Genomic DNA, 26,895 nt, shown 5'->3' with positions numbered 1-26,895 from the left:
TTGCTAATTCTTGTCACCTCAATGGGAATATGCAGCAATATTAGCTTCTATAGGGAGCAAATGAACCTCCCAAATCCAAAAATAAATCAGATTTCAAAAATTTAAATTTTGATTTTTCGAATTTCTGCCGCCGACTGTGACCTTGCCGACTTCCGGCGCTCCCAACGCGCCATTTTTAGAGCTAGGGAAACGAAATACATACCAAACGATAGAGAATTGATCAAGGAACACGATAGTGAAGGTTTCAAGTCGTTATCTCCCACCGTTTTGCCGCAATCGCCGCCGAAAGTTGAAAAAAGTCTATTTTTCCGAAAATTTGACCTTTGACCGGTCAAAAGCAGGTCAAATGTTGACCTAGGACCAAAAAATATACCACCAATCGCGAGATCTCGGCGAGAGCAATCCGTTGGTCTTTTCCGCTAAGCTCTACGACGCTCCGTTTTCAAACGCCAAGGGGGGGGGGGTCGCACCAACCCCCCCCCCTGCATGGGCGAAGGTGGCAGATCGCCGTTTACGGGCGAGGGTTAACCCGGCAGTTGCTGGGGTATTTCGCCATCCACCAGTTGTTGTTGGGGGGGGGGGGCGTGAAAACTCCCAGTCGATAACTCGGAACGAATAATGGCAGCCAGGCGGCAAGCGAAAGAACGCAACGAGAGGCTTTTGATCAGCATTTTAAACTTTGCCGCTCCCGGCCGGGATGGGCGTAGACCAGAAGAGAACAGTGATTCGGTTCATAGTGTTACAGAAAAAAGGCACCAAACGTTATTCACGAAGTTATCGGTGGAGCCAACAAATAACAAAATAGCACTGCAAAAATAACACTACAAATAGGATGAACAAAAACAAGTGTCGCGTTCCATGAAGACTTTAAACGTAGCCAGTGTTGACGCGTTTGAATTTATCTCTGCTATGTTCTCAGTGTGTTTGAAATATGTGCTTTTCAGACGTACCTATATTTATATTTTAAATTGTAATTTTGTTCTGACGAAGGTTGTTTGAAACCGAAACGTCAATAAAAGTACGTGCATTTAGTTATTTGTTGGCTCCACCGATAACTTCGTGAATAACGTTTGGTGCCTTTTTTTCTGTAACACTATGAACCGAATCACTGTTCTCTTCTGGTCTACGCCCATCCCGGCCGGGAGCGGCAAAGTATGTTACGTTCAACTAGCAGCCTGAACTAAGAACAGGGTAGAATGGTTAATGTCCACGTAAGTGGACGTCCCAATAACACATTATTGAGCTCACCGCGTTGCGGGCCGGAATTCCAACTCTTTCATTGTTTGGCCGAAAACTTTTTGAACTCCCCTGTAATTTCGAGTCACATGGCGGTCAAAAGCTTATTCCAAGAGTGGCCGTTTTTCTCCAATTTATTTACAACTAAAAGTCCACATTAGATGTCCGTGCACCCTGTGCGGCTGTCTGTGTGTCAGAATGTCGATCCAATTGGCGCGAATGGTGCTGTTCATATGACCCGTGAGCCACTGGCCGCTGGTTCTATCGGTCTATTTGGTGGTCTCTGTTAATGCTGATGTCCCAGACTGGTGTGCCGGGGGCTCTGCCAGTCTGGGTGTGCCGGGCCGGGGGCTCTGCCAGTCTGGGTGTGCCGGGGGCTCTGCCAGTCTGGGTGTGCCGGGGCTCTGCCAGTCTGGGTGTGCTGGGGCTCTGCCAGTCTGGGTGTGCTGGGGCTCTGACAGTCTGGGTGTGCCGGGGGCTCTGCCAGTCTGGGTGTGCCGGGGGCACTGGCGGATCCAGGGGGCCACGGGGGCCATGCCCCCCCGCCAAAGGCCTAAAGTGGCCTGTTTGGCCCCCCAAAACGTCAGAAAAATTGCTAAGAAAATATACCTTGATAGAGGTTTTTAGCCACTTGGTGAAGTAAAGCTTTCCACAGCATAATATGGAAGCAATATGGTAGCAGTGAGGGTCAGTCAAAAGTTGCGCGAGCGGAGTCGACCTTAAAAAAAGACTTGTTGGCACGTGTTTATGGCGCGGCAGCTGGTAGTTGGCGGTGCTTCGCGTGGTGTGGCATCACTGGCGGATCCGGGGGAGGGGGGGGGGGGGGGGGCACGGGAGCCTGAGGTGCCCCTGACAGGCCCGTGGTGCCCTTGCTAGGCCTGTGGTGCCCCTCCCTGGACCCTGGCAGGCCTGTGGTGCCTCTGGCGGGCCTAGGGTGTCCCTGCTAGGCTGCTGATGCCCCTGGGACCTGACAGGACTGTGGTGCCCCTGACAAGCCTAAAGTGCCCCCAACAGGCCCGTGATGCCCCCGACAGGCCCAAGGTGCCCCTGCGTGATGCCGTGATGCCTGCGAGGCCGGTGGGGCCCCTCAGGCCCATGGTGCCCCTGCGAGGCCGGTGGTGCCCCTGCTAGACCGGTGGTGCCCCTGGCAGGCCTGTGGTGCCCCTGCTAGGCCGCTGGTGCCCCTGGGCCCTGACAGGACTGTGGTGCCCCTGAAGGCCCAAGGTGCCCCTGCAAGGCCGGTGGTGCCCCTGCAAGGCCGGTGGTGCCCCTGTAAGGCCTGTGGTACCCCTGCTAGGCCTCTGGTGCCCCTGACTAGCCCATGGTGCCCCTGCGAGGCCGGCGGCGCCCCTGGCAGGTCTCTGGTGTCTCTGACAGACCTGGGGTGCCCCTGACAAGCCTGTGGGGCCCCTCACAGGCCCGTGGTGCCCTTGCTAGGCCTGTGGTGCCCCTGGCGGCCAGGTGGTGCCCCTGCTAGGCCGGTGGTGCCCCTGACAGGCCTGTGGTTCCCCCGGGCGTACCAAGGGGGTTCATGACCCATGTGGCCCCCCTTGGATCTGCCACTGATACATAATATATACCGTAAAGTGGGGCTATTTGAGACAGTGGGGCTATTTGAGACAGTATTTAAAATCGCTATAAAATGAAAAGCGTTTGATTTTTATGTGATATTTTTGCTCAGGATGGTGTGGAATCGAGCAGTATATCACCTGAACAAAAATTAAGCATAAATTTCAAACGGTTTTTATTTTAAAACAATTTTAAATACTGTCTCAAATAGCCCCACTGTCTCAAATAGCCCCACCTTACGGTATTGATTTGTAAAGGCATTATGGCTTATGCAATATGCAATTGCAGGCACTTAGTATCCCTCACATATCCCTCATTGGGGGCTCTGGCGGGCTCCTGAGGGCCCACGTCTATCTCCGGGAGCCCTAGACAGGCTCCTTTGGGTCCTTTCAGTCCACTATAGCATAAGAGGTCTCCATGCGAGTCCTATACATCTGAGGGCGTACCCTGACGTCTGAGGTACCCAACTGCAGCTCCAATGGTCTCTTACACTGGCGGATCCAGGGAGGGGGCATTTAGGGCCATGCCCCCTTCCCAGAGGCCTAAAGTGGCCCGTTTGCCCCCTCCCCCAAACGATAATGAAACATAGTTCAATCAGTGCGTGGCCCAGGAGCCGAGTTAGACAGGGGGTGTTTTACCACCTCCCGGCCCGCAAAGGGACCCTAACACTGACTCGAAGCGGGTTAACTGGTCGACAAAAGCAATGGTAGGTGTTTACAAAGTAATATAAAGGCATGGGTCGGGTGGGCTACCATTTATATATTTTTCTTTTTAGTTTTAAAAAATATTCATAGTGTCAGGGCTGTGACGAAAAATAAGTGGCCTAAATCCGATGAGAAAACAGGATTTGGGGGTACCCTAGGTTTGGCTCCTGCATGAGTTGCCCCCCCCCCCCAAAAAAAAACGCAAGCCTGGATCGGCCAGTGGCCGGAGGCTCTGCCAGTCTGGGTGTGCCGGGGGCTCTGCTAGTCTGGGTGTGCCGGGGCTCTGCCAGTCTGGGTGTGCTGGGGCTCAGCCAGTCTGGGTGTGCCGGGGCTCTGCCAGTCTGGGTGTGCCGGGGCTCTGCCAGTCTGGGTGTGCCGGGGGCTCTGCCAGTCTGGGTGTGCCGGGGGCTCTGCCAGTCTGGGTGTGCCGGGGCTCTGTCAGTCTGGGTGTGCCGGGGCTCTGCCAGTCTGGGTGTGCCGGGGCTCTGCCAGTCTGGGTGTGCCGGGGCTCTGCCAGTCTGGGTGTGCCGGGGGCTCTGCCAGTCTGGGTGTGCCGGGGGCTCTGCCAGTCTGGTGCTGCTCTCAGTGGCTGTCCGTCTCGGTCCGGCCCGGCCCGCCGATTACCGACCTCTGCAGCGGAGCAGGCGGGCTCCGCTGCAGCCGCCGCCGAGCGGTGCCGCTCCGGCCGCCGGGCGGTGCCGCTCCGGCCGCCGGGCGGTGCCGCTCCGGCCGCCGGGCGGTGCCGCTCCGGCCGCCGAGCGGTGCCGCTCCAGCCGGCCAGCCCGTATGGCGACGCAGACATATTATAAAACATTCATTGGGAGCAGTTTGGCCGGAGTACTCCGTCGAGTAACTTTGCGAGGCAAACCATCATGAATATGATGCCGATGGCCTGTGGGTGAGTTGCGGAGAAAAGTCCGTGAGCCGTCGTACCTACCCAGATGAAAAGTTGCCAAGCACATATTCCTACATGTCAACTTGGGCTATAAGATGTCCGTTGAGATGCGAGCCGGCTGCGGTATGCGGCCGGTCTGCGCCGGTCGAGCACGGCTCACTGAGCAGTCGGCCCGCCCGGCACGGCCCCGTCTGCCGGACCGAACTGACCAGCGCGCCCTGCGGCCGGCCCTCTTTCACGGCACGACGCTACAGCGAGCTACGCGTATCGGTGTATTGGGTTTCCATGGAAACATCAACAGACCCGGACGCTCGCACCGCTGGAGCCCGCCGAGGCGAATTCGCCTCAAACGCCGCTCCAGTAAAGTCTCTCTTGAAAGCATCGCGACTCTTGAGGGGAAGGCGCCACCCGTCCCAGCCGCGGTTGAGCGGAAAGTTTGAGAGCTACTGTTAGCACTGATCAAAGCCTGACACGCGGTGGCAGCCAGCGCGGCGGGCGAGGGGAGTGGTTATGGGAGGGAAGGGGCATGAGCGGCCGGTCGCCGTCCGGTAACTTGTGATGGCAGTAAGCGTGTGGTCAACGGAAGCTACCCTTTTCACAGAGGATTTGTTGAGACTGGTTTAATTACAAAGCTGAAAATTTGACCCGTCATCGGCACGACTACCACAGGTTTTTGGTGCGCGGCCAGAAAGGAGCCCGCATCAGTCGTCAAGCGGGTGGTTGCCGATGCATGCTCAACAAACGTCATTGATCTATCCAAAACTAGCTAAACGACAGATCAGGATCAGCTACAAAACATTCTACTTTTCGCCACTATCTTCGACAATTTTTTGGAATTTTTGGGTCTCTGGACTCTGGCCTGAAAAAATATGGCCAAAGTAACGGAAAAGCAGCGCAAGTCACTGCAATTCAGCCAAAAATCATATATACATATATATATATATATATATATATATATATATATATATATATATATATATATATATATATATATATATATATATATATATATATATATATTTATATTATATACACATATATACATATTATATACACATGCCACAAAATAGTAAACTGGAACACTGTGTTCTGACGAATGTGTGCTGACCCTTGAAAAGCCCGAAAAAAGGTGTGTAGACGTCAGATGGCGACAACGCCCAACAGAGGAGACGGCCAGGTATCCATGGAAAATCAAAGTGTGAGGCAGTTTGAGCCACGGTGCGCTCAGCCCCAAAGACGACCGATAACACATAGTACTAGTTACTACTGTGGTAATATTCTAGCATTAATATTCGGCAGAAACTGGGTGCCGCGAACCAAATGGTCATGAACGGGTTTGTTTTGGAAACCAAACCTGATTGAAGCCAAAGAATGCAGGCATGAAAAACAACAACAATGCTAGAATGCTAGAACAGTGGTGTAGGTCGACTTTTTTGTGAGAATGTCTTTGGCCTGAGAGTACTTTGGATTTTTATCTAATCATTATTATAATCATTTTCTATAGATTATCGAATTAATTAAATCTAAAATGATTGTATTATCCTCCGGCTGGCATTTTTTCACCGTTGTCGGCTAATCTTGTTACTACATAGACTGTCCTTGCATGTGCCATTTCATAGCTACCTAAGTTGCTATCATAGCTATCGGACGATAAAAAGAAAAAGTGCATTTATTTTTTGCCTTATCTTATACGATAATACCTTAACGATGTTCGAGTACTTCTGGGACACCCTGTAGGTAATAGGTTGCGTTCGATATTTTGCCTGTCTGATATTCTGGCTTCGATATTTTGTCTTTTCGATCTTTTGTCTTTCGCTATTTTGTCCTCTACTTATTTGTTTTTCGAAATTTCGTGTTTTCAATATTCTGCGTTCGATAATTTGTATTTTCGACAGCCTCTCGGTGTTGTGTCTTTCGATATTGTGACATTTCGATATTATACGATTCAATATTTTACGATTAGATATTTTGTCATTTCGATATCTTGCTTTAGATATTTTGCGACTTCGACATAATGTTTTCTAAATTTTGTGATTGGATATTTTAGTGCGGACCCCTGGAACCCCCTTCACATCCCCTCAGTCAATGTGTTCGGCAGGGGACGCAGTGGAGCGCTGCTGAATTGGCTGCGACTGTGACTGTGACTGTGACTGACGGCCCGTGCCGTGTCCGCAGGCGTGCTCAGTCCCGGCTCGCACGAGTCGTACGTGGACGAGGGAGCCGAGTCACCGTATGATCACTACTCGGACAGCGACAGCGAGGCGGGTGGGTACAGCGACAGCGAGGCGGGTGGGTACAGCGACAGCGAGGCGGGTGGGTACAGCGACAGCGAGGCGGGTGGGTACAGCGACAGCGAGGCGGGCGGGTACAGCGACAGCGAGGCGGGCGGGTACAGCGACAGCGAGGCGGGCGGGTACAGCGACAGCGAGGCGGGCGGGTACAGCGACAGCGAGGCGGGTGGGTACAGCGCTCGGAGGCGGGTGGGTACAGCGCTCGGAGGCGGGCGGGTACAGCGCTCGGAGGCGGGCGGGTGCAGCGCTCGGAGGCGGGTGGGTACAGCGACAGCGAGGCGGGTGGGTACAGCGCTCGGAGGCGGGTGGGTACAGCGACAGCGAGGCGGGTGGGTACAGCGCTCGGAGGCGGGCGCTCGGAGGCGGGTGGGTACAGCGACAGCGAGGCGGGTGGGTACAGCGCTCGGAGGCGGGCGGGTGCAGCGACAGCGAGGCGGGTGGGTACAGCGCTCGGAGGCGGGCGCTCGGAGGCGGGCGGGTACAGTACTCGGAGGCGGGTGGGTACAGTACTCGGTACGCTGACCGTCTGACAGTGTACTCGTATGTACGGGCGGGTGCAGTACTAGGTACGCTGACCGTCTGACAGTGTATGTACGGGCGGGTGCAGTACTCGGTACGCTGACCGTCTGACAGTGTACTCGTATGTACGGGCGGGTGCAGCACTCGGGACCGGTATCTGAGGGGTGCGGTGTCACCGGGTGTGAGCGCGGGGCCCGGCGCCGTCCCACTCGGCGTGCCGTGAGCGTCCGTCTGCGTATGGGCCGGCAGGCTCGACGCTCGGGGACGACGCGCCCGGCCTCAGCTCGTCACTGGGCAGCCGCCGGGAGCGGTACTTCTGGCAGTACAACGTTCAGGCCAAGGGACCCAAGGGCCAGCGCATCCAGCTTACTGAGAACCTCAACGACCCGCACCACATCAGCCAGGCCGTCGACCCCGTCTTCTCGCCCAACATCAAAATGGAGGGCATCAAGCACAGGTGAGCGGCCGTGTGGGGAGGGGGGGGGGGGGGCGGCTGGGACCGGCGCTACCGGCGCTCGGTGCGCCTCCTCGTAAGGCCATCCGCCAGTGGCCGGAAGCCGTACCGCAGGGGACGCCAGCGGCGGGCAGTGGGGGCCGCCCCAGTGACTGACCCACTGGCCCCGGCGGGTTGACAGTGGTAAGGCGCGCCGCGGGGACGGTAACGACCTGACGCCCAGCCCGCGCAAGCTGCTCAACATCCAGCGCGACCTGGACAAGCTCAACCGGCTCATCAACGACATGACTCCCGTCTCGGAGCTGCCCTTCAACGTGCGCCCCAAGTCGCGCAAGGAGAAGAACAAACTGGCGTCGCGGTGAGTGGGCGCCCGCCGCCAACAGGCTCGGTAACTGTAAATATGCACGATATTACAACAAAAATTACCCGACGTTTCGTTTATTATAACCTTTTACTATGTTAGTTATAATAAACGAAACGTCGGGTAATTTTTGTTGTAATATCGTGCATATTTATGGAATAATTGTCACATTACAACTCAACTGTCAACAGGCACGGTAACCTATGTGCAGCCCTCAGCAGACTTGCTGATGGGTATTCTTTTTTTTCGACAAAACCGATAACAACTCAAAGGCTATGTTATCAGTCGGTCGGAACTCACTGAAAATAGATGCGCCATGCTCCACTTCTTTGATTGGGTCTATCACTAAACAAAGAATACGCATTGTTTGACAACAAAATGCAAAAGTTCGTTTTGGTGGCAAATGTTAACTTCTGGGTTTTGTTGCCAAACTGGATGGAAAATGAATGCGATAATACCAATCTAAGGTGCGGAGTCTCGCGCGTCTTGCTGTTACTGTTACGATTTCCGAGTGACCGATAGCATAGTAGGTATTCGGGTTATTCTAAGTTTTGTCAAAAAAAAAGAATACCTAGGTACCACGCAGTTTGCAGAGCACATTGCCCCAAAAGACGGTAAATAACTTTTGAAAATACCTATCTCCAATTTTAGTGTTTTCTGGACCAAAATTTTGCAAGGAATCCGATGGTGTGGTCCCCGAGATCCGAAAAATTTCCATTTTGGAGATAGCACCTATTTTTTTAAAAAAATATATATTCGTCAGGCATAATAGTCAAATAAATTGAAAATATAATGAGTTAATTTTTGTAACAACACTAGAATGTGTCGAACATGAATTAGAGATATATTTTAGCTGAGATGATACTATATCTGCGCATACATGTACATGAACTAGTGCATTAACCCTCGTCGGCCGAGAAGGGGTGGGGCGGGTGCCGCCTTATAGGGCTTTTCGCGATAGCTTAAAACTCGCTTAGGGTAGACAGCTGAAACTTGGTATACCTAATCTTTTATTCAAACTGGATCTTTTGACCTCAACTGCGTTTTCAGGTCAGGTCAGGTCACTGACCTATGACGTCATAAATAAACCTCTGCGAAGTCCTCAGATGTTGCAAATTTGCAACGCCCTCAGTGCCAGAGGAACTTTCACAGGAGGATGAAAGTTACAGGACTTAGTATCCTTCTGAGGTCTCACAACTTGTTTATCTCGGATTTAACCTAAATGTCACATGAGGTCAGGTCGGTCACGTGACCTCACCATTATAAGTCAATGGGGGAAATATTGAAACTGTTATTTTGGCGCCGGAAATGATCTAAAACTATCCCAAGCACATGAAATCGTGGTTTCATGATCGGACCATACAAAGAGTGCATGAAACCACGATTTCATGTGCTTGGGACAGTTTTTAGACAATTTCCGGCGTCAAAATAACAGTTTTCATATTTCCCTCCATTGACTTATTATGGTGAGGTCACGTGACCGAACTGACCTCATGTGACATTTGGGAAAAACCTGAGATATACAATTTGTGAGACCTCTAAAGGATACTACGTCCTGTAAGTTTCATCTTCCTGTGAAAGTTCCTCTGGCACTGAGGGCGTTGCAAAGTTGCAACTTCTGAGGACCGTGCAGAGGTTCATTTATGACGTCATAGGTCAGTGACCTGACCTGACCTGAAAACGCAGTTGGTGTCAAAAGATCCAGCTTGAATAAAATATTAGGTATGCCAAGTTTCAGCTGTTTTCCCTCAGCGTGTTTTGAGCTATCGCGAAAAACCCCTATGAGGCGGCATCCGCCCCACCCCTTCTCGGCCGACGAGGGTTAATGTACTACACCTTTTTGCACTCAAAATAGGCATCTTTTCATTCAATTTCGGCGAATTGCATTCAATTTTAGCGATCTCTCTATTCGAAGCAAATGAGAGATCGCTAAAATTGAATGCAATTCGCCGAAATTGAATGAAAAGATGCCTATTTTGAGTGCAAAAAGGTGTAATTCATGTACATGTATGAGCAGATATAGTATCATTTCAGCTAAAATATATCACTAATTCATGTTCGATACATTCTACATAGTGTTAGTATAAATATTCACTCATTATATTTTCAATTTATTTGACTTTTGTGCATGACGAATATTTACTTTTCAAAAAATAGGTGCTATCTCCAAAATGAAAATTTTTCAGATTTCAGGGACCACACCATCGGATTCCTCGCAAAATTTTGGTTCAGAAAACACTAAATTTGGAGATAGGTATTTTCAAAAGTTATTTACCGTCTGTTGGAGCAATGTGAGAGGGCTGTATGCGGCGTGCTCTGCGCTCAGCTCTGTATTGGTGGATTTGACGTCGATTTGGCCCGTCTGGCCGCGGTCGCTGGCGCCCGGCGGCTGGGAGGCTGGCCGCGCAGTGTGACTGTGTACAGTGTGTGCCCGGGGCCGCCGCCGCCGCCCGCTCTGACACCGAATATCCTGTGCACTCTATTTGGCCGCAGGGCGTGCCGTCTCAAGAAGAAGGCGCAACACGAGGCGAACAAAATCCAGCTCTCTGGACTGGGCGAGGAGCACAGTAAGTGCCGTGCAGGCGCACTACGCGGCAGCTTCCAGGGGCTGTGCGCCGAGCGAGTTCGGCTCGGCTTCCCTCCTCCCCCAAAACTGCCTGATCCGTGTTACAAGTGAGTGAGCTTGAGTCAGCCGTTGTAGTAATCACGTCCCTAAGATGCGCGCTAATTAAATACTACCTTAAAGGTCTAGCTAGGTATATGCGGCGGGAGCGGCCCGAGTCGGGCTGCCGCCGGTGGTACCTACCGCGGTGTCGACTGACGCGGCCGGCCGTGCACCGCAGGGCGGCTGACGGCGGCGCTGCGCGACATGCACGAGGCGCTGCGGGCGCGCCTGGTGCCGCCGGCCGACGGTGGCCCGCCGCTCACCGCCGAGCAGACCGGCCAGATGGTCGACAGAGTCGTCAAACAGGCGCACAGTGAGTGCACGCGCTGTCCCCGGCAGCCACCCGCCGCTTCCAATGACGGAACTCCTGTCCGGCCGTACTGAACTCCAACCCGGGCCGTACTGTACTGTACATACTCCTGTCCGGCCGTACTGAACTCCTACCCTGCCGTACTGTACTGTACATACTCCTGTCCGGCCATACTGAACTCCTACCCTGCCGTACTGTACTGTACATACTCCTGTCCGGCCATACTGAACTCCTACCCGGGTCGTACTGTACTGCACTGTACTGGTTTGTCCGACCGTACCGTACTGTGCTGGTTTGTCCGGCCGTACTGTTCTGTGCTGGTTTGTCCGGCCGTACTGTACTATACTGTACTGGTTTGTCCGTACTGTACTGTACTCTCCTGGTTTGTCCGGCCGTACTGTACTGTGCTGGTTTGTCCGGCCGTACTGTTCTGTGCTAGTTTGTCCGGCCGTACTGTACTATACTGTACTGGTTTGTCCGTACTGTACTGTACTCTCCTGGTTTGTCCGGCCGTACTGTTCTGTGCTGGTTTGTCCTTACTGTACTGTACTGTACTGTACTGAGGCCTCTTGCACCAAACTACCTAGCTAGGTAAAATCGAAAAACCGGTTTCAGAATAAGCTAACCTAACGGTGGTAAATTTGTTTGCAATAGCCCAATACATAGTCCTACATGTGCTTGCTAAAGTTTGCACACAAATTGTTACATTTGAAACTTGGACTGGGTATACGATGCAAAATAATCCAAGCATTGGTGCAAGAGGATTTTGGTGCAAGAGGCCTCTGGTTTGTCCGTACTGTACTGTGCTGTGCTGGTTTGCCCGGCCGTACTGTACTGTACTGGTTTGTCCGGCCGTACTGTTCTGTGCTGGTTTGTTCGGCCGTACTGTACTGTACTGGTTTGTCCGACCGTACTGCACTGTACCCATTTTGTCTGGCCGTACTGCACTGTACTGGTTTGTCCGGCCGTACCTACTGTTCTGTACTGGTTTGTCCGGCCGTACTGTACTGTACTGGTTTGTTAGGCCGTACTGTTCTGTACTGGTTTGTCCGGCCGTACTGTACTGTACTGGTTTGTCCGGCCGTACTGTTCTGTACTGGTTTGTCCGGCCGTACTGTACTGTACTGGTTTGTCCGGCCGTACTGTACTGTACTGGTTTGTCCGGCCGTACTGTTCTGTACCGGTTTGTCCGGCCGTACTGTTCTGTGCTGGTTTGTCCTTACTGTACTGTACTGTACTGTACTGTACTGTACTGGTTTGTCCGTACTGTACTGTACTGTGCTGTGCTGGTTTGCCCGGCCGTACTGTACTGTACTGGTTTGTCCGGCCGTACTGTTCTGTGCTGGTTTGTTCGGCCGTACTGTACTGTACTGGTTTGCCCGACCGTACTGCACTGTACTGGTTTGTCTGGCCGTACTGCACTGTACTGGTTTGTCCGGCCGTACCTACTGTTCTGTACTGGTTTGTCCGGCCGTACTGTACTGTACTGGTTTGTCCGGCCGTACTGTTCTGTACTGGTTTGTCCGGCCGTACTGTACTGTACTGGTTTGTCCGGCCGTACTGTTCTGTACTGGTTTGTCCGGCCGTACTGTACTGTACTGGTTTGTCCGGCCGTACTGTACTGTACTGGTTTGCCCGACCGTACTGCACTGTACTGGTTTGTCTGGCCGTACTGCACTGTACTGGTTTGTCCGGCCGTACCTACGGTTCTGTACTGGTTTGTCCGGCCGTACTGTACTGTACTGGTTTGTCCGGCCGTACTGTTCTGTACTGGTTTGTCCGTACTGTACTGTACTCTCCTGGTTTGTCCGGCCGTACTGTTCTGTGTTGGTTTGTCCTTACTGTACTGTACTGTACTGTACTGGTTTGTCCGTACTGTACTGTGCTGTGCTGGTTTGCCCGGCCGTACTGTACTGTACTGGTTTGTCCGGCCGTACTGTTCTGTGCTGGTTTGTTCGGCCGTACTGTACTGTACTGGTTTGCCCGACCGTACTGCACTGTACTGGTTTGTCTGGCCGTACTGCACTGTACTGGTTTGTCCGGCCGTACCTACTGTTCTGTACTGGTTTGTCCGGCCGTACTGTACTGTACTGGTTTGTCCGGCCGTACTGTTCTGTACTGGTTTGTCCGGCCGTACTGTACTGTACTGGTTTGTCCGGCCGTACTGTTCTGTACTGGTTTATCCAGCCGTACTGTACTGTACTGGTTTGTCCGGCCGTACTGTTCTGTGCTGGTTTGTTCGGCCGTACTGTACTGTACTGGTTTGCCCGACCGTACTGCACTGTACTGGTTTGTCTGGCCGTACTGCACTGTACTGGTTTGTCCGGCCGTACCTACTGTTCTGTACTGGTTTGTCCGGCCGTACTGTTCTGTACTGGTTTGTCCGGCCGTACTGTACTGTGCTGTACTGGCCGTACTGTACTGTGCTGGTTTGTCCGGCCGTACTGTGCTGTACTGGTTTGTCCGACCGTACTGTACTGTACTGGTTTGTCCGGCCGTACTCTACTGTGCTGTATAGTCGGTCAAATATGTATCTTTCCCGGCCGGCCCTCCCCTCGCTGGGCAGGTCGGTAACTTGGCTGAATCCGCCGGCCGCTGCGAGTACTACGGAGGGGAGGGGACAGGTTGTGCGGTTGCCGCGTCGGCCAATGAGCGCGGACCTGGCGAGCGGGCTGGGGCCACGGCGTGTTGACCTAATATGGTCAAAGGTTCATGCCCTGCGGGTATGGTCTGCGGCCAGCTGGCCCACTGATTGAGCCACAGCACCGGGTCGCGGAAAGGTTTCGATAGGTATCTGAATTGGAGAGTGGAGACCGTTAGCTTGAACTTGAGTGTAGTCGCTCTAGGTTTGAGATGCCGGGACCAGGGACCTGCAACACCATGATCCTGAATATATTGTGTGGATCGGGTGGCATTCAGATGAAGTTGAAATTTATCCCATTGACTTATAATGGGGAGGTTGTGAGATTGACCTGACCTCAGGTCATAGATAAAAAAATCCGAGACATACATTTTGTGGATATTGTCACCCTTACTAACTCCTGAAAGTTTCATATCGATCGGTCAACAGTTGTAGCTTTGGTGCAAGTTCAAACTTTTTGTGACGTTAGGTCACTCAAACCGACCTGTTGACCTGACCTTAAGTCATATAAGGTCAAAATTCGCACACAGTATGCGCAATAGATGGAAAAACAGGTATGCAAAATTTGGTGGCGCTGCACGCCGCCGTTTTTCGGCTATCTGCGAAAAACCTGGGGGGGGGGGCGCAAATCGCCCCCCCCCCGGCCCGGCGCAGGTTAAGATTTTCAGTAGATATGGCTTAACGCTTTCCCGTTAATGCCAAAAAAATGAAAAAAGTTTTTGCTTTATCAAAAAATATCCGGTCATAATTCGATTAAATATTTCTCTTGCGCTAATCATCATATCACCAAGCATTCGATCGTATCAAGAGCAACCATCTTAATTTTTAGGTCAGCGACCCCTGTTGAAACACCAGATAATCCTTTGATAGCTCATAGCACTCAGTCTACAATTTACACGGCGCATGAAAGCACAGCCATCATTAGACCATCGCGCTGCCCTCACATTCGTTAGATTCCTAACGCATCCGCTTGCTCGCCTCTCCCGGCCAGACCCGCCGGAGCACCCGGCGGCGAGGCCGTCCAGTGCTGGTCTGCGGTCACTCTCCAGCCGGCCGCTGTGTAGCTCCGCCCCCCGCGCGTGACGTCACAGGGCCGCCAGAGCCGCCAGGGCAGCTGGGGTGTGGGCTCAGCCAACTATCGAATCCAGACCGTAGCGCCACTTGGCGGCCGGGAAAGATACATATTTGACCGACTATACACTCACCTACTAAGTGATGTTCGCCCCCCGACGGCCCAGCGTTTGACTGGAGCGGTAGACTGCGCCGCCTCACACCCAGGTTCAGCGGTACAGTATACCCCTCTGGCCTCACGCTCGGCACAGACGCGTTGGGCTGGGTCAGGGACGCGCCGCGCTGCGCTGGCCGCCTTACCACTCATTACGGAGCGAGCGAAGTCTTACGTAGAATAACGGACATTTCTGAGTATGAGCGGCCGGCCGGCCGTGGTCACGCTTTTGCGATGCTTATATCTCAGCAACCACTTGACCGATTTACATGCGGTAATTTTTGTAGGGTAGTTTCATTCCTTCTACCAAGTATTGGACTATTTCCGATGCATGTGGGTGACCCCTTATGCACGTGGCACGTGCAAAACGAAGAGGTGTCAGTTTTGTAATAATTGCAATATCTCGGTAACTACTGGGCCGATTGCGCTGAAACTTGGCATGTAGGTAGGCACCCACAAGGCTCAAATTTGGTACGCGGTTAGGGACCGGTTAGCAGGGTGCCGTGCAACTGCAAAAGTCAGTTGGGGCCCATTTTGCATGTCCGCACGTGCAGGGTGCCGCTTCCAGATCTCGAGAACGGCTGGGCCGATTGTGCTCAAATTTGGCACATCGCTAGAGACCGGTTAGTAGGGTGCTGTGCACAAGTCAGTTGGAGATACCCCTCGCGATTTCGCACGTGCAAGGCCCACCCTCTCGCTCGCTCCGTTAGTCGCCCCAAAAGGCGTTATGCTGGTTTTATTTTTATAGGTGGAATGCGTTGGCGGTTGAACCAGCACGGCTCGTCGGAAAGTCATTTCATCCACCAAACAAACGAAGTATACCGTTCGAAAGCTGACGGTGAGCTGATTCCAAAACAGTATTTTATATAGAAATCGTTCGATGGCCTTTTTAAGAAATTGCGTTTTTGTAAAATCTTCAAAAAAATATTTTATTCAACGAGCTGTCCAGGACAATCTTTAAATCATAGTCATGTTTTTTTCGATTACCAGTGAAAGCTGAATGCCAAAAGAACAATATGTAGCGAAAAAGTATTCTGAAATATTAAGATGTGGTCTCTCACAGCCGGCAACAAGGCGCAATCACACAACTCAGTGTCACTACGGATCAAAGTAAGCCACACAAAGGCGTCAAATGACCCTTATCGACGCGCAGACCCGGCGCTCTCAGCTGTCTGACGGGCCACAGAAGAGACGTTCGGCTGTCGCCCTACTAAACAGATGTCATTTTTGTTAGTTTAACAATTCAAGTCGGTACTTAAGCTGTTCAGGATACCTGAGAGGAAGCTTCATTGATCTGTCATTTTCACATAATGTATGAATTTGCATTTGTTTTTGTCTACTTTGCTGAACTCAGCTATGCCCATACAAGAAGAGTTGGCCGCGCTGAGCTGTCAGAGGCTGTATCGGCTTCAACTGGTCAGAAGTGGGGGTAGCGCCCGGCGGGGCGGGGTAACCTTCGACCGGTCGCAGGGCCAAACAGTTGTCACTGGTACAACCTCTGACAGTGAAACCTCGCTAACTTTCCCCGCGCGGGCATTGAGCGCAGCGGGACGGAGCAAAACCTGTATAAGAAAATGTTAGTTAAAGCATGTTGTAAGTCAATCTAGCAGAAGAATGAACTTTCTTCACCGGTATCCTGAAAAACTTTGATAGTGATATGGATCGTTAAACAAACAAATGTGACACTTGTTTAGTAGGACGAGACTCGAACGTATTCCGTGGCCGGTCAGGCGGACCTAGCGCACAGTGATGCAAATGGGGTTGACGAGTGGCTATAAATACCAAAAAAGTCAAGTTAACCAAACCGAGTAAATCACTATATGGCTAACCAATTAAATGTCGCATCTGAATCACCGATAGGCGTTATCACAAGTGTATTCGCGGCCATTGGGGCGACGTAAGAAAAGAAGAAACCAACTGGCCCCAAGAACTTTAAATTATCAGTTACCATGCACCTTTTCCTTGATGTGTAGATAATTTACCATTATTTGTTACAGAAAATTGCATTTAAAATCTTCCATTTATGCTTTTTTCATCGTTTGCACAATATGTTCTTTTACTAAGCTAGAAACACTAATTAGAAATAGTTCCCGCATCATCAAGAACAATAGGGAAGGCTTGAAGTGAATAAAATAATCGAAACGGTTTTGTAATCTATGTGAAGGCTCTTCTAAAATTGCCTGTAGAAATATTGAAGGCAAAAGTTCAACTTTTTTCACAAGACGGATGTCTATAAACCTATTTAACTTGTGACAACTCAGCCGGTATTTCGTCGCCTACAGCCCAGCTTTCCCTAGTGACCGATAGAGGCGCTGCTATCGATGTCCGCCCGTGCCGCCTAACGCATAGTTTTCATGTTTTTGTCAAAACCGGCCTCGTGTATGATTGTCAGAAGTCGTGACATTTTCTATGTCGTAAAATGACTCAGATACTTTCAAGTTCAAACGCCGCTAGCGTGCGTTCATTTAATACAAACTGCAAAAATTATGCATTACAATGATTCCTAAGGCCTGCTGCTTCTCATGCGGGGTCACAAAAAGCTGCATCTGTTTTGGTTTGGCGGTCATCGAATCATTTGTCATCATGTTGCAATCGCAGTTTTTTACTAAAAAATATTTGCTTTCGTTTCACCTACAGCAGTCTACACAGTGTGTGCCCGTTAGTGCACCATACCATAGCATTCCCTAACCATTTCTAAGTCACACCGTGAAATAATTAAGGCGCTAGCACAGGGCAGACCGACGCTATTGAAGTTTTTGTCCGTTGCGGTCGGGTGTCGCAGTCGGGGCGGATTGCAATTTCGACAGACGTTTAACTTTGACCTGCTATAAGTGGGTCAAATATTGACCTTAACTCAAAAGTAATATGCTCACTCGCGATATCTTGTCAAGAGCAATCCGTTGGATTTTGTCGCGAGGCGCTAGGACACTTCGTTTAGGAACAGCAGAGGGATGCACCGACGAAACCCCGCTGTGGCCGCCCGCCCGCGGCGCCGGGCCGACCACCGCGCCGCGGCACCCGACCGCAACGGACGAAAACTTTAGTAGCGCCGGTCAGCCCTGTGCTAGCGCCTTCATTCTTTCACAGTACGGCTTAGAAATGATTAGGGAATGCTATGGTATGGTGCACTAACGGGCTCACACTGTGTAAACTGCTGTAGGTGAAACGAAAGCAAATATTTATAAATAAAAAACTGCGATTGCAATATGATGACATATAGTTAGATAAACGGCAAACCAAAAGAGATACGGCTTTTTGTGACCCTGCATTAAAAGCAGAAGACTTTGTGGATCATTGCCATATATATATATATATATATATATATATATATATATATATATATATATATATATATATATATATATATATATATATATATATATATATATATATATGTTTTTTTTTTGCCATTTCTATGAAATGAACGCACGCTAGCGGCGTTTGAAGTTGCGAGTATCTGACAGTCATTTTACGACATAGAAAATGTCACGACTTCTGACAATCATACACGAGGTTGGTCTTGACAAAAACATGAAAATCATGTTTTTTCAGACACTCCAAACATTTGCCTGACTGGCCATTTTACGATTTATTCGATAAGGTAAACTTGAAATTTGGGCCTTTTCGGCATTTATGGCCACTCGTGAGTCGTGAACCCCATTTGCATCATTGTGTAGCGGTGGGTCGGCGAGTCGCTAAGGGTCATTTCACGTCGTCTGTGTGGATGACTTTGATCCATCGTGACGCTCAGTTGTGTGATTGCGCCCTGTTGCCGGCTGTGAGAAGCGCATATTAATATTTGAGGATATTTTATTGCTACATATTGTTTCTTTGGCATTCAGCTTTCCCTGGAAAACGAAACAGACATGCATATGTTTTTAAGAATGTCCTGGACAGCTGGTTGAATGAAGAATTATTACGTTTTTACAAAAACACAATTTTTAAAAAAGGCCATCAAACGATTTCGATAAAAACACATTTATGGCATCGTCCCACCGTCAGCTTTCGAATGGTATATGTCGTTTCTTTTGTGAATGATTTGACTTTCCGACGAACCGTGCCAGAGCGATGCCATGCCGTTCATCTCATCCGGATAGGCTACAAAACTGCCGGTGCAGCTTCAAAACACGGCATCCTTCTGCCTTGCCCTCAGAATCTCTGAACATCTGAACCACTCTCATACTTATTCGAAATTTCCTTCCTAATTTTCCTTCTCCCTTTCTTATAGTATGCCTAATACAAGGCTCATTATAACTATGCTATAACTGTGTTTATTGTAACTATTTTATGAAGAATATGGAATACCTTGACGGCTAGATTGGGCTGTGGTCCATGTCGGCACTTTGCAGCCCATTCTTGGCAATATTTCACATTAAAATTATCAGAATAATATCTCTATATTCTCAAAAACCCTCCGTGGTGGTCCGTTAGCGAACCCTACCTGTGGCCTTGACACAATGGTCGAAATATCGGGCCGTTGACATTGGTCTAGAGAGAGAGTGAGAGAAACGGTCACGAACAGCTCCTTGGTTCTGTCAGATGCTGGGATTCGCTGACCACCGGCGCCACGCAACCACTGCACTCAGCTGTTTTCTCCGAAGCGCCAGTGAACGACCTCGCGACCTTCGTTCTCCCCTGCCCGTAGCCAAGCTGCGGCTGAACAAATCCGTCAGCGCTTGAAAGGAACTGCGCGGCAATGGAAAACAACCCGACTATCCCGCTAAAAAAAAAGAGTGAGAAAAGCAACAAACCCAAAGTCTGCTCTCACTTCTGTGTTGGCCCGTCTCTTGTGTCCTGATTATTTATTTAATTGCTTATAAAACGCATCAATCATACATCATCACGAGACCCACCACCGCCAGCAGCCACTCGCCCACAAACAAGTGCAGCTTTGTAGGATAACTATATAAACTTTATAGGTAATATAGACTATAAAAAACTTTATTTAAATTGTCCGCGTATAAACTTCGGCCCTCGAGACCCTGGTGGTGGTTCAAGTCCCTAACTACAGGCACGTGGTTATGCCCCGGGGCTCCGTATCTCACTCACTACTGGATTCTGTGTGGGTTCCCTCACTTCGAACCGGTCACATGACTTACCTCGCCCGAGGCTTGGTCAAGTGACCCAAGCGCAGGCTGGGCGGTGCGGTGCCATAGGGTCGCGACCTATCGACACTGCAGCCGGCCGGGCCGGGTCAGCCCGCGGATCCGTGGCGCTGTGGTATGGCGTCGGGCTGGCCTTTGAATTGTCGTGTGTTCGGATCGCGCGGGAGTCGTTGCTTTTCTACAGAAAGGAGATCTGTGCTATTGTAACTTGACAGCTGATTGGTTAATAGCTTCGTGTTTATCGTTGCGTGCCTTACCTGTTTAGTGTTTATGCGTTGCATTTATTTTAATTATCAAGAATAGAAAATCATACCTATTGCAGCGACTTGCATACCTACTTAGATCCCAGATATTTTCAACTGCATAGACATGTCATTTCCTAAATGTTACGTAAATGGTGTCAAAGGTGCCGCCAACATCTCTGCTCGTTGCACCAATGCAATAACAAGGACCATTTTCACTTAAGCCTGCATTTGTAAACTGTAGGCCAAGGCCCTACCTGTCACACATAATCTGGCACCCCTGACCCCACGGCCGTTAGTTACATCCTTGGCTCCCGGATCTGGCTCCGCCTGTGTTTACAGTGTGGAGTCCTTCACCACCAGTCGGTCGGTCACGTGACTGACCTAGCCCGAGCCCCGGCTGTCTGACCAGAGTGCGGGCCGCGTGCCGACTGATCGTTTCGCCCACAATTGATACACCTCCGCGGCTTCTGACAAACTTATCTACTTTCAAATTGGGAGTCTGTGCCTTGGTCTGTGCGTATTCCGTGGCGTAGCAGCAGGGTGCTGGACTATAGATTGGAGGGTTGTGTGTTCGGGCCACGCTGGGGTGATTGCTTTTGTTGGGAACTTGTTTTTCCTAGCGCGGCATTAAATTAATTCTTGTCCTCCTTGGGACGAAGTCATCATGCTCCTCACGTTTCCCTTTCCAGACGGCGGTCACCCCACCACACGACCGGTGCAGGTGACGGAAACTCCTCATTCGATTACACCATTTCCGGGGTGAGGTGACCGTTTGAGCGGCAGGACGGGCTGTCCTATCGGGACGTTCCCATCCCACTATCGGTACGATCTCTGCCGCTGCGGCACACCCTCGTAGGCCCGCGCAGCCCAGCGTTTTACGCCCGTGGAGGTGCATCGAACTCAGCGAAACGATCAGTCAGCACGCGGCCCGCATTTCTGTCACCCGGCCAAGCCTCGGGCTAGGTCAGTCACGTGACCGGCCGACCGGTGGTAAATGACTTAACACTGTAAACACAAGGCGGAGCCAGGTCCGGGGCCCACGACCTATAACTAACGGCTGTGGGATGACAGCGTAGGTATCAATAACAGTTTGCAATTGCAGGCCAAAGCCTGCGTAAATGGTGGAACGTGCGGAGGTGTTGGCGGCATGCCTTGACACCACTCAGCATCCTTGATGACATCTCTCTGCAGACATAAGTAACTGGGCTTTATCTAATGAAGTCGCTGCAATATGCTTCCTTTCTATACACACTAGTAGATAATTTCAAGTAATGCTACGCGTTAACAGGTAAGGCATGCAACGACATATAGGAAACTATGAGTTCATACAGCCAGCTATGAGTTCAATGGCACGGATCTCCTTTCTGTAGAAAAGTTACGACGTCCGCAGGATCCGAACGCACCGCCTCTCAATTACAAGCCCACCTTCTAACCACAGCGCCACGGACCTGTGGTGGTTTTCGAGTGTTATCGCAGTGAAACTGTTGTTCTGATAGGTGGCGACCCCATGGCACCGCGGCGCCCAGTCTGCGCTTTGGTCACTTGGCGAGCCTCGGGCGAGGTCAGTCATGTGACCAGTTCGAGGTGAGGGCTCAGCCACAGCTTGTCTGCGAGGCCGGGGAGAACGTGGGTCGCGAGGTTGTTCACTGGCGCTTCGGAGAAAAGGGTCGAGTGGTTGCGTGGCGCCGGTGGTCGGTGAATCCCGAGCACTTGACAGGTGGGCCTCTCAGCCAACGTTACCATGGTGGAGGGTGAGGGAGGGGGCCACACAAGTATTTGACCACGCATGGTTATCTCGGAAGGTAAGAAAGCAAAAAAGAAAAAGACGCAGTAAAAAGCAATCTATAGCCCACTGTTGGATTTTTCATGGGTTAATATTCCATCACTGCAGGTCACCAGCATTAAAATTATCACGAATTCTGGTTCCCCATTTTGACAACTTCTCACAAGCGGCGCATAAGTCAAGTCTGGAACTGTTAGAGCTACAGCGCCGTAGAAGAGCGCATTGAATAGCTCTTTGAGTTTTTTTTTGTGTATTTTCTCAGATTGGACCTAGAGTAAATGGTTTATACTCCAGAGGGCAAAAACTTTCAAAATTTGACGTTTTGCGGATAGTTTTTCTGTAATAACCTATGGCGTCATGCATAGACCTCTGTATACATGGACTGGACACAGAAAATCCGGCCATGACCACAACGGCCCTAAAAGTAAATGCTTATAACTCGAGATTCAGTTCACCTACGACATCCATTTTTTCATCGCCGCATAGCCCCATTCATTGAAAATGATGGGGATCATCCGCCGAACCGATGCGGTGTAACGGGGGAGCACCAGCACGTGGCGCGTGAGAGATGTTTATGAAAATGGCGTGACAGTATCTCGGGAACGGCTGGACCGAATGAGTCCAGATTTGGCACACAGCTAGGTATTACACACCTGCCAATAACGCATGTCCCAATTTTGAGGTGCCGATGCACGTGCGCACGTGCACACCCCTTTTTTGTATCTCAGAAACTACTCGTCCGATTTCGCTCAAATTTTGTATACAGGCAACAGCCTAACAACCATTGCTGGTTCACACCTCAAGCAAGGGGTGCGACTGCCCGTTCGCACGTGCACACCCCTTGTTCATATCTTGGAAACTAGCCGCCCGATTTAGCTGAAACTTTGTATCTGCCTCCCTAAGAGCCAAGCTAAACGTTCCTGATACTCATCGCAAGCTTGAATTGCCACTGCACGTGCGCACGCGCCACGCGCGCACCCCAATTCGTGGCTCGGAAACTAGCGGTTCCGTTTTGTTTGGCTGAGATCTTCTACGCAGCAATGTACTCCATAACCACTGGCGACTTATACATTTGCGTATCTTAGAAACTTATTTCCAAACGGGACTGAGCTTCTGCATTATCAGGTGCGGCTGCACGTGCGCACGTACACACCCCTTGTTTATATCTTAGAAAGTATCCGCCCGATTAAGCTGGAATTTTGTCTATGCCTCCCCAAGAGCAAAGCTAACTGTTTCTGATTCTCGTCACAAGCTCGAAGTGCCGCTGCATGTGCGCACGCGCCACGCGCGCACCCCTAATTGGTAGCTCGGAAACTAGCAGTTCCGTTCTGCTGAGATCTTCTACGCAGCAATGTACTCCATAGCTTAACCACTAGCGACTCATACACTTGGTATCCCAGAAATTTGCTTTCGAACGGGACTGAACTTCTGTATAACGATGAAGTTAATTGGCAGTAAAAGCACATGCATTGTAAAACATATGTATTGCAGATCAGACTGAGCACACTTATACATAGCTGATAGTTCTTCAGCACCGAAAAAAAAAATGCAGCTCATAAACCAGTAGGTACCCACTCATTGGTCAGCTGCACGATGTAGCATTTTTACATGACAAACAGCAAAGCAAACAACAGAGCTAACAACAATGTAGGATTCACTCGCGGACGCTTTATCAATTAGCTGTGCGATTTTTTTTTCGAGAAAACTGGCTCACTGTTGAACCGCCCAATCCCGGGAAGAGCTGTTGGGTACTTGTTCGGGTGGAAGAGGTGCCGTTTTTTTCCCCCAATCAGTCACCCATGAAGACAGGGCACTCGAAAAAGATGTGCTAGAGATCACTCGAGAAGATGTGCTGACGGCTACTGAGCTCTTGGCTGCTAAACTGGATCATCATGCAGTGTCCCTTGTGCGGTCTGGGTGTTCGTCAAAATGATGACAGAAAAGTACACGCGGTAGCGTTTAGCAGATACACGGCCCTTGTGGGCCATGTAGCCGGTGGCCAAGGCCGCCACCACATCGTCGCATTGGATGTCGTGGGTCGCGCTGATGATGTTTCCCAGCGCACGGAGCCGGGGACGTATGTACATTGTACAAGCACGGGCACTCCAGCAGCACGTGCGCCGGGGTGTCCGCGGGTTCACCGCAGACCAGGCAGCGGCCCGCTGGACACTCTTTGTCTTCGCATTGGGCGCACTCGGTCGTTGATCCTCGTCCAATCCGGTGGAGTTACTGCTCTGATCGTCTCCAGTGACCCGACCGGAGCTGGCGGATATCAACAGCCTCCTACCTGGTGGCGGCTCGTCCCGGGGCGGGGGCGCGGTCCCCCATGACGGTGCGATACCAGCCAGCTGGCCATTCCGCCTGCCACCTCTTCTTGGTGGACCGCGCAACGACCTGCGTGAGGGTGCGGACGTCAACCGGGGTCATCTGCTGGGACAGCCCGGCCGCTTCCTTGGCCAGGGCGTCCGCCCTCTCGTTGTCGGCGAGTCCACGGTGGGCTGGGGCCCATTGCAGCTGTATTGTGCTGCCGTCAGCCGTCAGGCGCTACACTTGGGCCGCAGCGCCTCCAGCCAGGAGCTGCCTCGACTCAAAGGCGTCAGCAGTTGCTCGATCGGCGGAGCGACTCGGCCTCGCCGGCCTACCGGGCACTGCGGCCGATCTTGTCGCTCCTTTTCTATCAGTCTCCTAAATGAGCCACTCTTTTAGAGAGCGTGCGCCGTACAACTCGGTGAGGACCTTGGCCGGCAGAATAGTTTGCTGGGCGGCGACCGGAGTCGGCTCGATCCCTGCTACTACGGCCTGTGCGGGGCTATGCAGCGGTCAGCTGACAGTCGCACGCAGCTACCGCTGGAGCAGCCAGATGGCGGAGAGCGGGATCGTTAGGACAGCGGCTGCGTGCTCCAGTGTCCCGTCTACGCATCCCGATGAACGACGCTGTAGGCAACGATTCTCCACATCCGGTCAGCCTGTGGAGCTGTATCGTGGGCTACACCCGGGAGCAAAGGCTTTATCAGCCTCACTGTGCCAAATAATGCTTAAGGTCACTGTACTCTTCAGCAAGCACCGAACACTGCTGATCAATTTTCCCTCCTACATCATGTCGGCGACTGCTGCTGGTCCTGGAGTTGGCATTTCGATGATGTGCTATCCTGGAGGCATTGTTCGTTGGCGGCTCGTTGACTATCTCTGTGAGTGGCGTCACTGAAAGAAATAGAGAAAAAAGTATGTCGGTCACACTTTATAGGATAATGTGTGCTTGGCGGTAACCTTTTACTTTTAAGAACAAGCGGCCCTCGCCAAGCATGATCCACAAAGTCATTACGATAGCATGACAAGAACAAGTAAATGTGTTTGTAAAAGTAAGGTTTAGGATAGATTTATGTATTGCAAAACTGCCTTTACACAGTGATACTTGATATTAACCTACGTCCTACAAGCACACCTGCATTGAGAGGCAAACGACTTAAAAGTAATAATGGATGTAAATGCGTCAAGATTACTATTTTACAGTTTGATCAATGACACTCACAAATAGATTGATTCGAATTCGATGACATTGATTATCTTGTCTACGAGCATGCCTTCCAACCATGGCAGGCAGTACAGTAACTAATCTGGTTTATTGAATACCGACTTTGGCGAGCAAACATACCAGAGAAAAAGCAGCAAAGACAAATAACAATGAAGCAAGTTATAAAGCATGCCATTACTCACGCTTGGAAGGATCTGGCTAATGGTGGATGGAACCACAGTGTATAGATGTAACGATGCGTCAGTCAGGAACGTTTGCTTGCTCTTCCTGTGGGATCTTGTAGGTAAATGGTCTTCTCCAAAATGCAGCTAAAAAACGAACAATTGTTCAACAAATAACCTTCTACTTGTGACATCTAATAACGTATCAGTTTGTATGCACACCGACACCAATTATTCAACCGAAACTAATGCTAAGTCCTCAATATGAAACACTTAAAAGTGAAACTTAAATGTACAATTCCAGTTTTATGCCTATTTTATGACAAAACACGTAGGTCTGGGAATAATGCTAATGATACTTTACAGAAAGTCACGTGCTCTTTTCCGTCGCCGTCATTAAGACGAATTTATTTAAGACGGTCCGTCATGAGCGTTGCACTTTTATTCCCTTTCAGAGCAATAAAACCGATTTAACGTTTCTTCTCTTAATACTGTTTTTGAGAACAAGTATCCTAGAATACAACAGCATAGGAAATTAGCTCAAATGCTCACCAAGTACCGGATATTTATCCGCATACAATTCCCACGATCAGAATGTGTTGGATTACACGATCAACAGTTTTAAGTCGTTTGTTGTTATTTTTAGTTATGATATCAACTATTCAGGTGTGAATAAGCGGTAGTTGTGGGACCATGGTTGTACTCAAAGTTTTAACGAAATGGAACTGTTTATTTCCGAGATATAATGGAGGGGTGCGCACGTGCGCACGTGCAGCGGCACCTCAACATTGAGACGAACACCAGCAATGGTTATAAGACACTTGGGTATATGCAAAATTTCAGCTAAATCGGGCGGCTAGTTTCCAAGATATGAACAAGGGGTGTGCACGTGCGCACGGGCAGTCGCACCCCTTGCTTGAGGTGTGAACCAGCAATGGTTGTTAGGCTGTTGCCTGTATACAAAATTTGAGCGAAATCGGACGAGTAGTTTCTGAGATACAAAAAAGGGGTGTGCACGTGCGCACGTGCATCGGCACCTCAAAATTGGGACATGCGTTATTGGCAGGTGTGTAATACCTAGCTGTGTGCCAAATCTGGACTCATTCGGTCCAGCCGTTCCCGAGATACTGTCACGCCATTTTCATAAACATCTCTCACGCGCCACGTGCTGGTGCTCCCCCGTTACACCGCATCGGTTC

The 26,895-nt window shown here is 50.6% G+C and overlaps 1 protein-coding gene across 4 annotated transcripts in view; it reads left to right on the top strand.

The window, feature by feature from the left end:
* LOC122387612 overlaps positions 1–26,895 on the top strand; it is an 83,194-nt gene that overhangs the window by 50,990 nt on the left and 5,309 nt on the right. For all 4 annotated transcript variants that reach the window (XM_043377957.1, XM_043377959.1, XM_043377960.1 and 1 more), the window contains exons 5-9: positions 6,580–6,669; positions 7,464–7,671; positions 7,850–8,026; positions 10,523–10,596; positions 10,873–11,007. In XM_043377957.1, coding sequence (XP_043233892.1) covers positions 6,580–6,669; positions 7,464–7,671; positions 7,850–8,026; positions 10,523–10,596; positions 10,873–11,007 — 684 coding nt within the window. The remainder of the gene's footprint in view (positions 1–6,579; positions 6,670–7,463; positions 7,672–7,849; positions 8,027–10,522; positions 10,597–10,872; positions 11,008–26,895) is intronic.

Source organism: Amphibalanus amphitrite, unplaced genomic scaffold (genome assembly GCF_019059575.1).
Source record: "Amphibalanus amphitrite isolate SeventyFive unplaced genomic scaffold, NRLGWU_Aamphi_draft 000292F_arrow, whole genome shotgun sequence".
NCBI classification, from domain to species: Eukaryota; Metazoa; Arthropoda; class Thecostraca; order Balanomorpha; family Balanidae; genus Amphibalanus; species Amphibalanus amphitrite.
The sequence above is the reverse complement of the archived record's forward strand: the minus strand, read 5'-3'. Positions and strand labels throughout refer to the sequence as shown.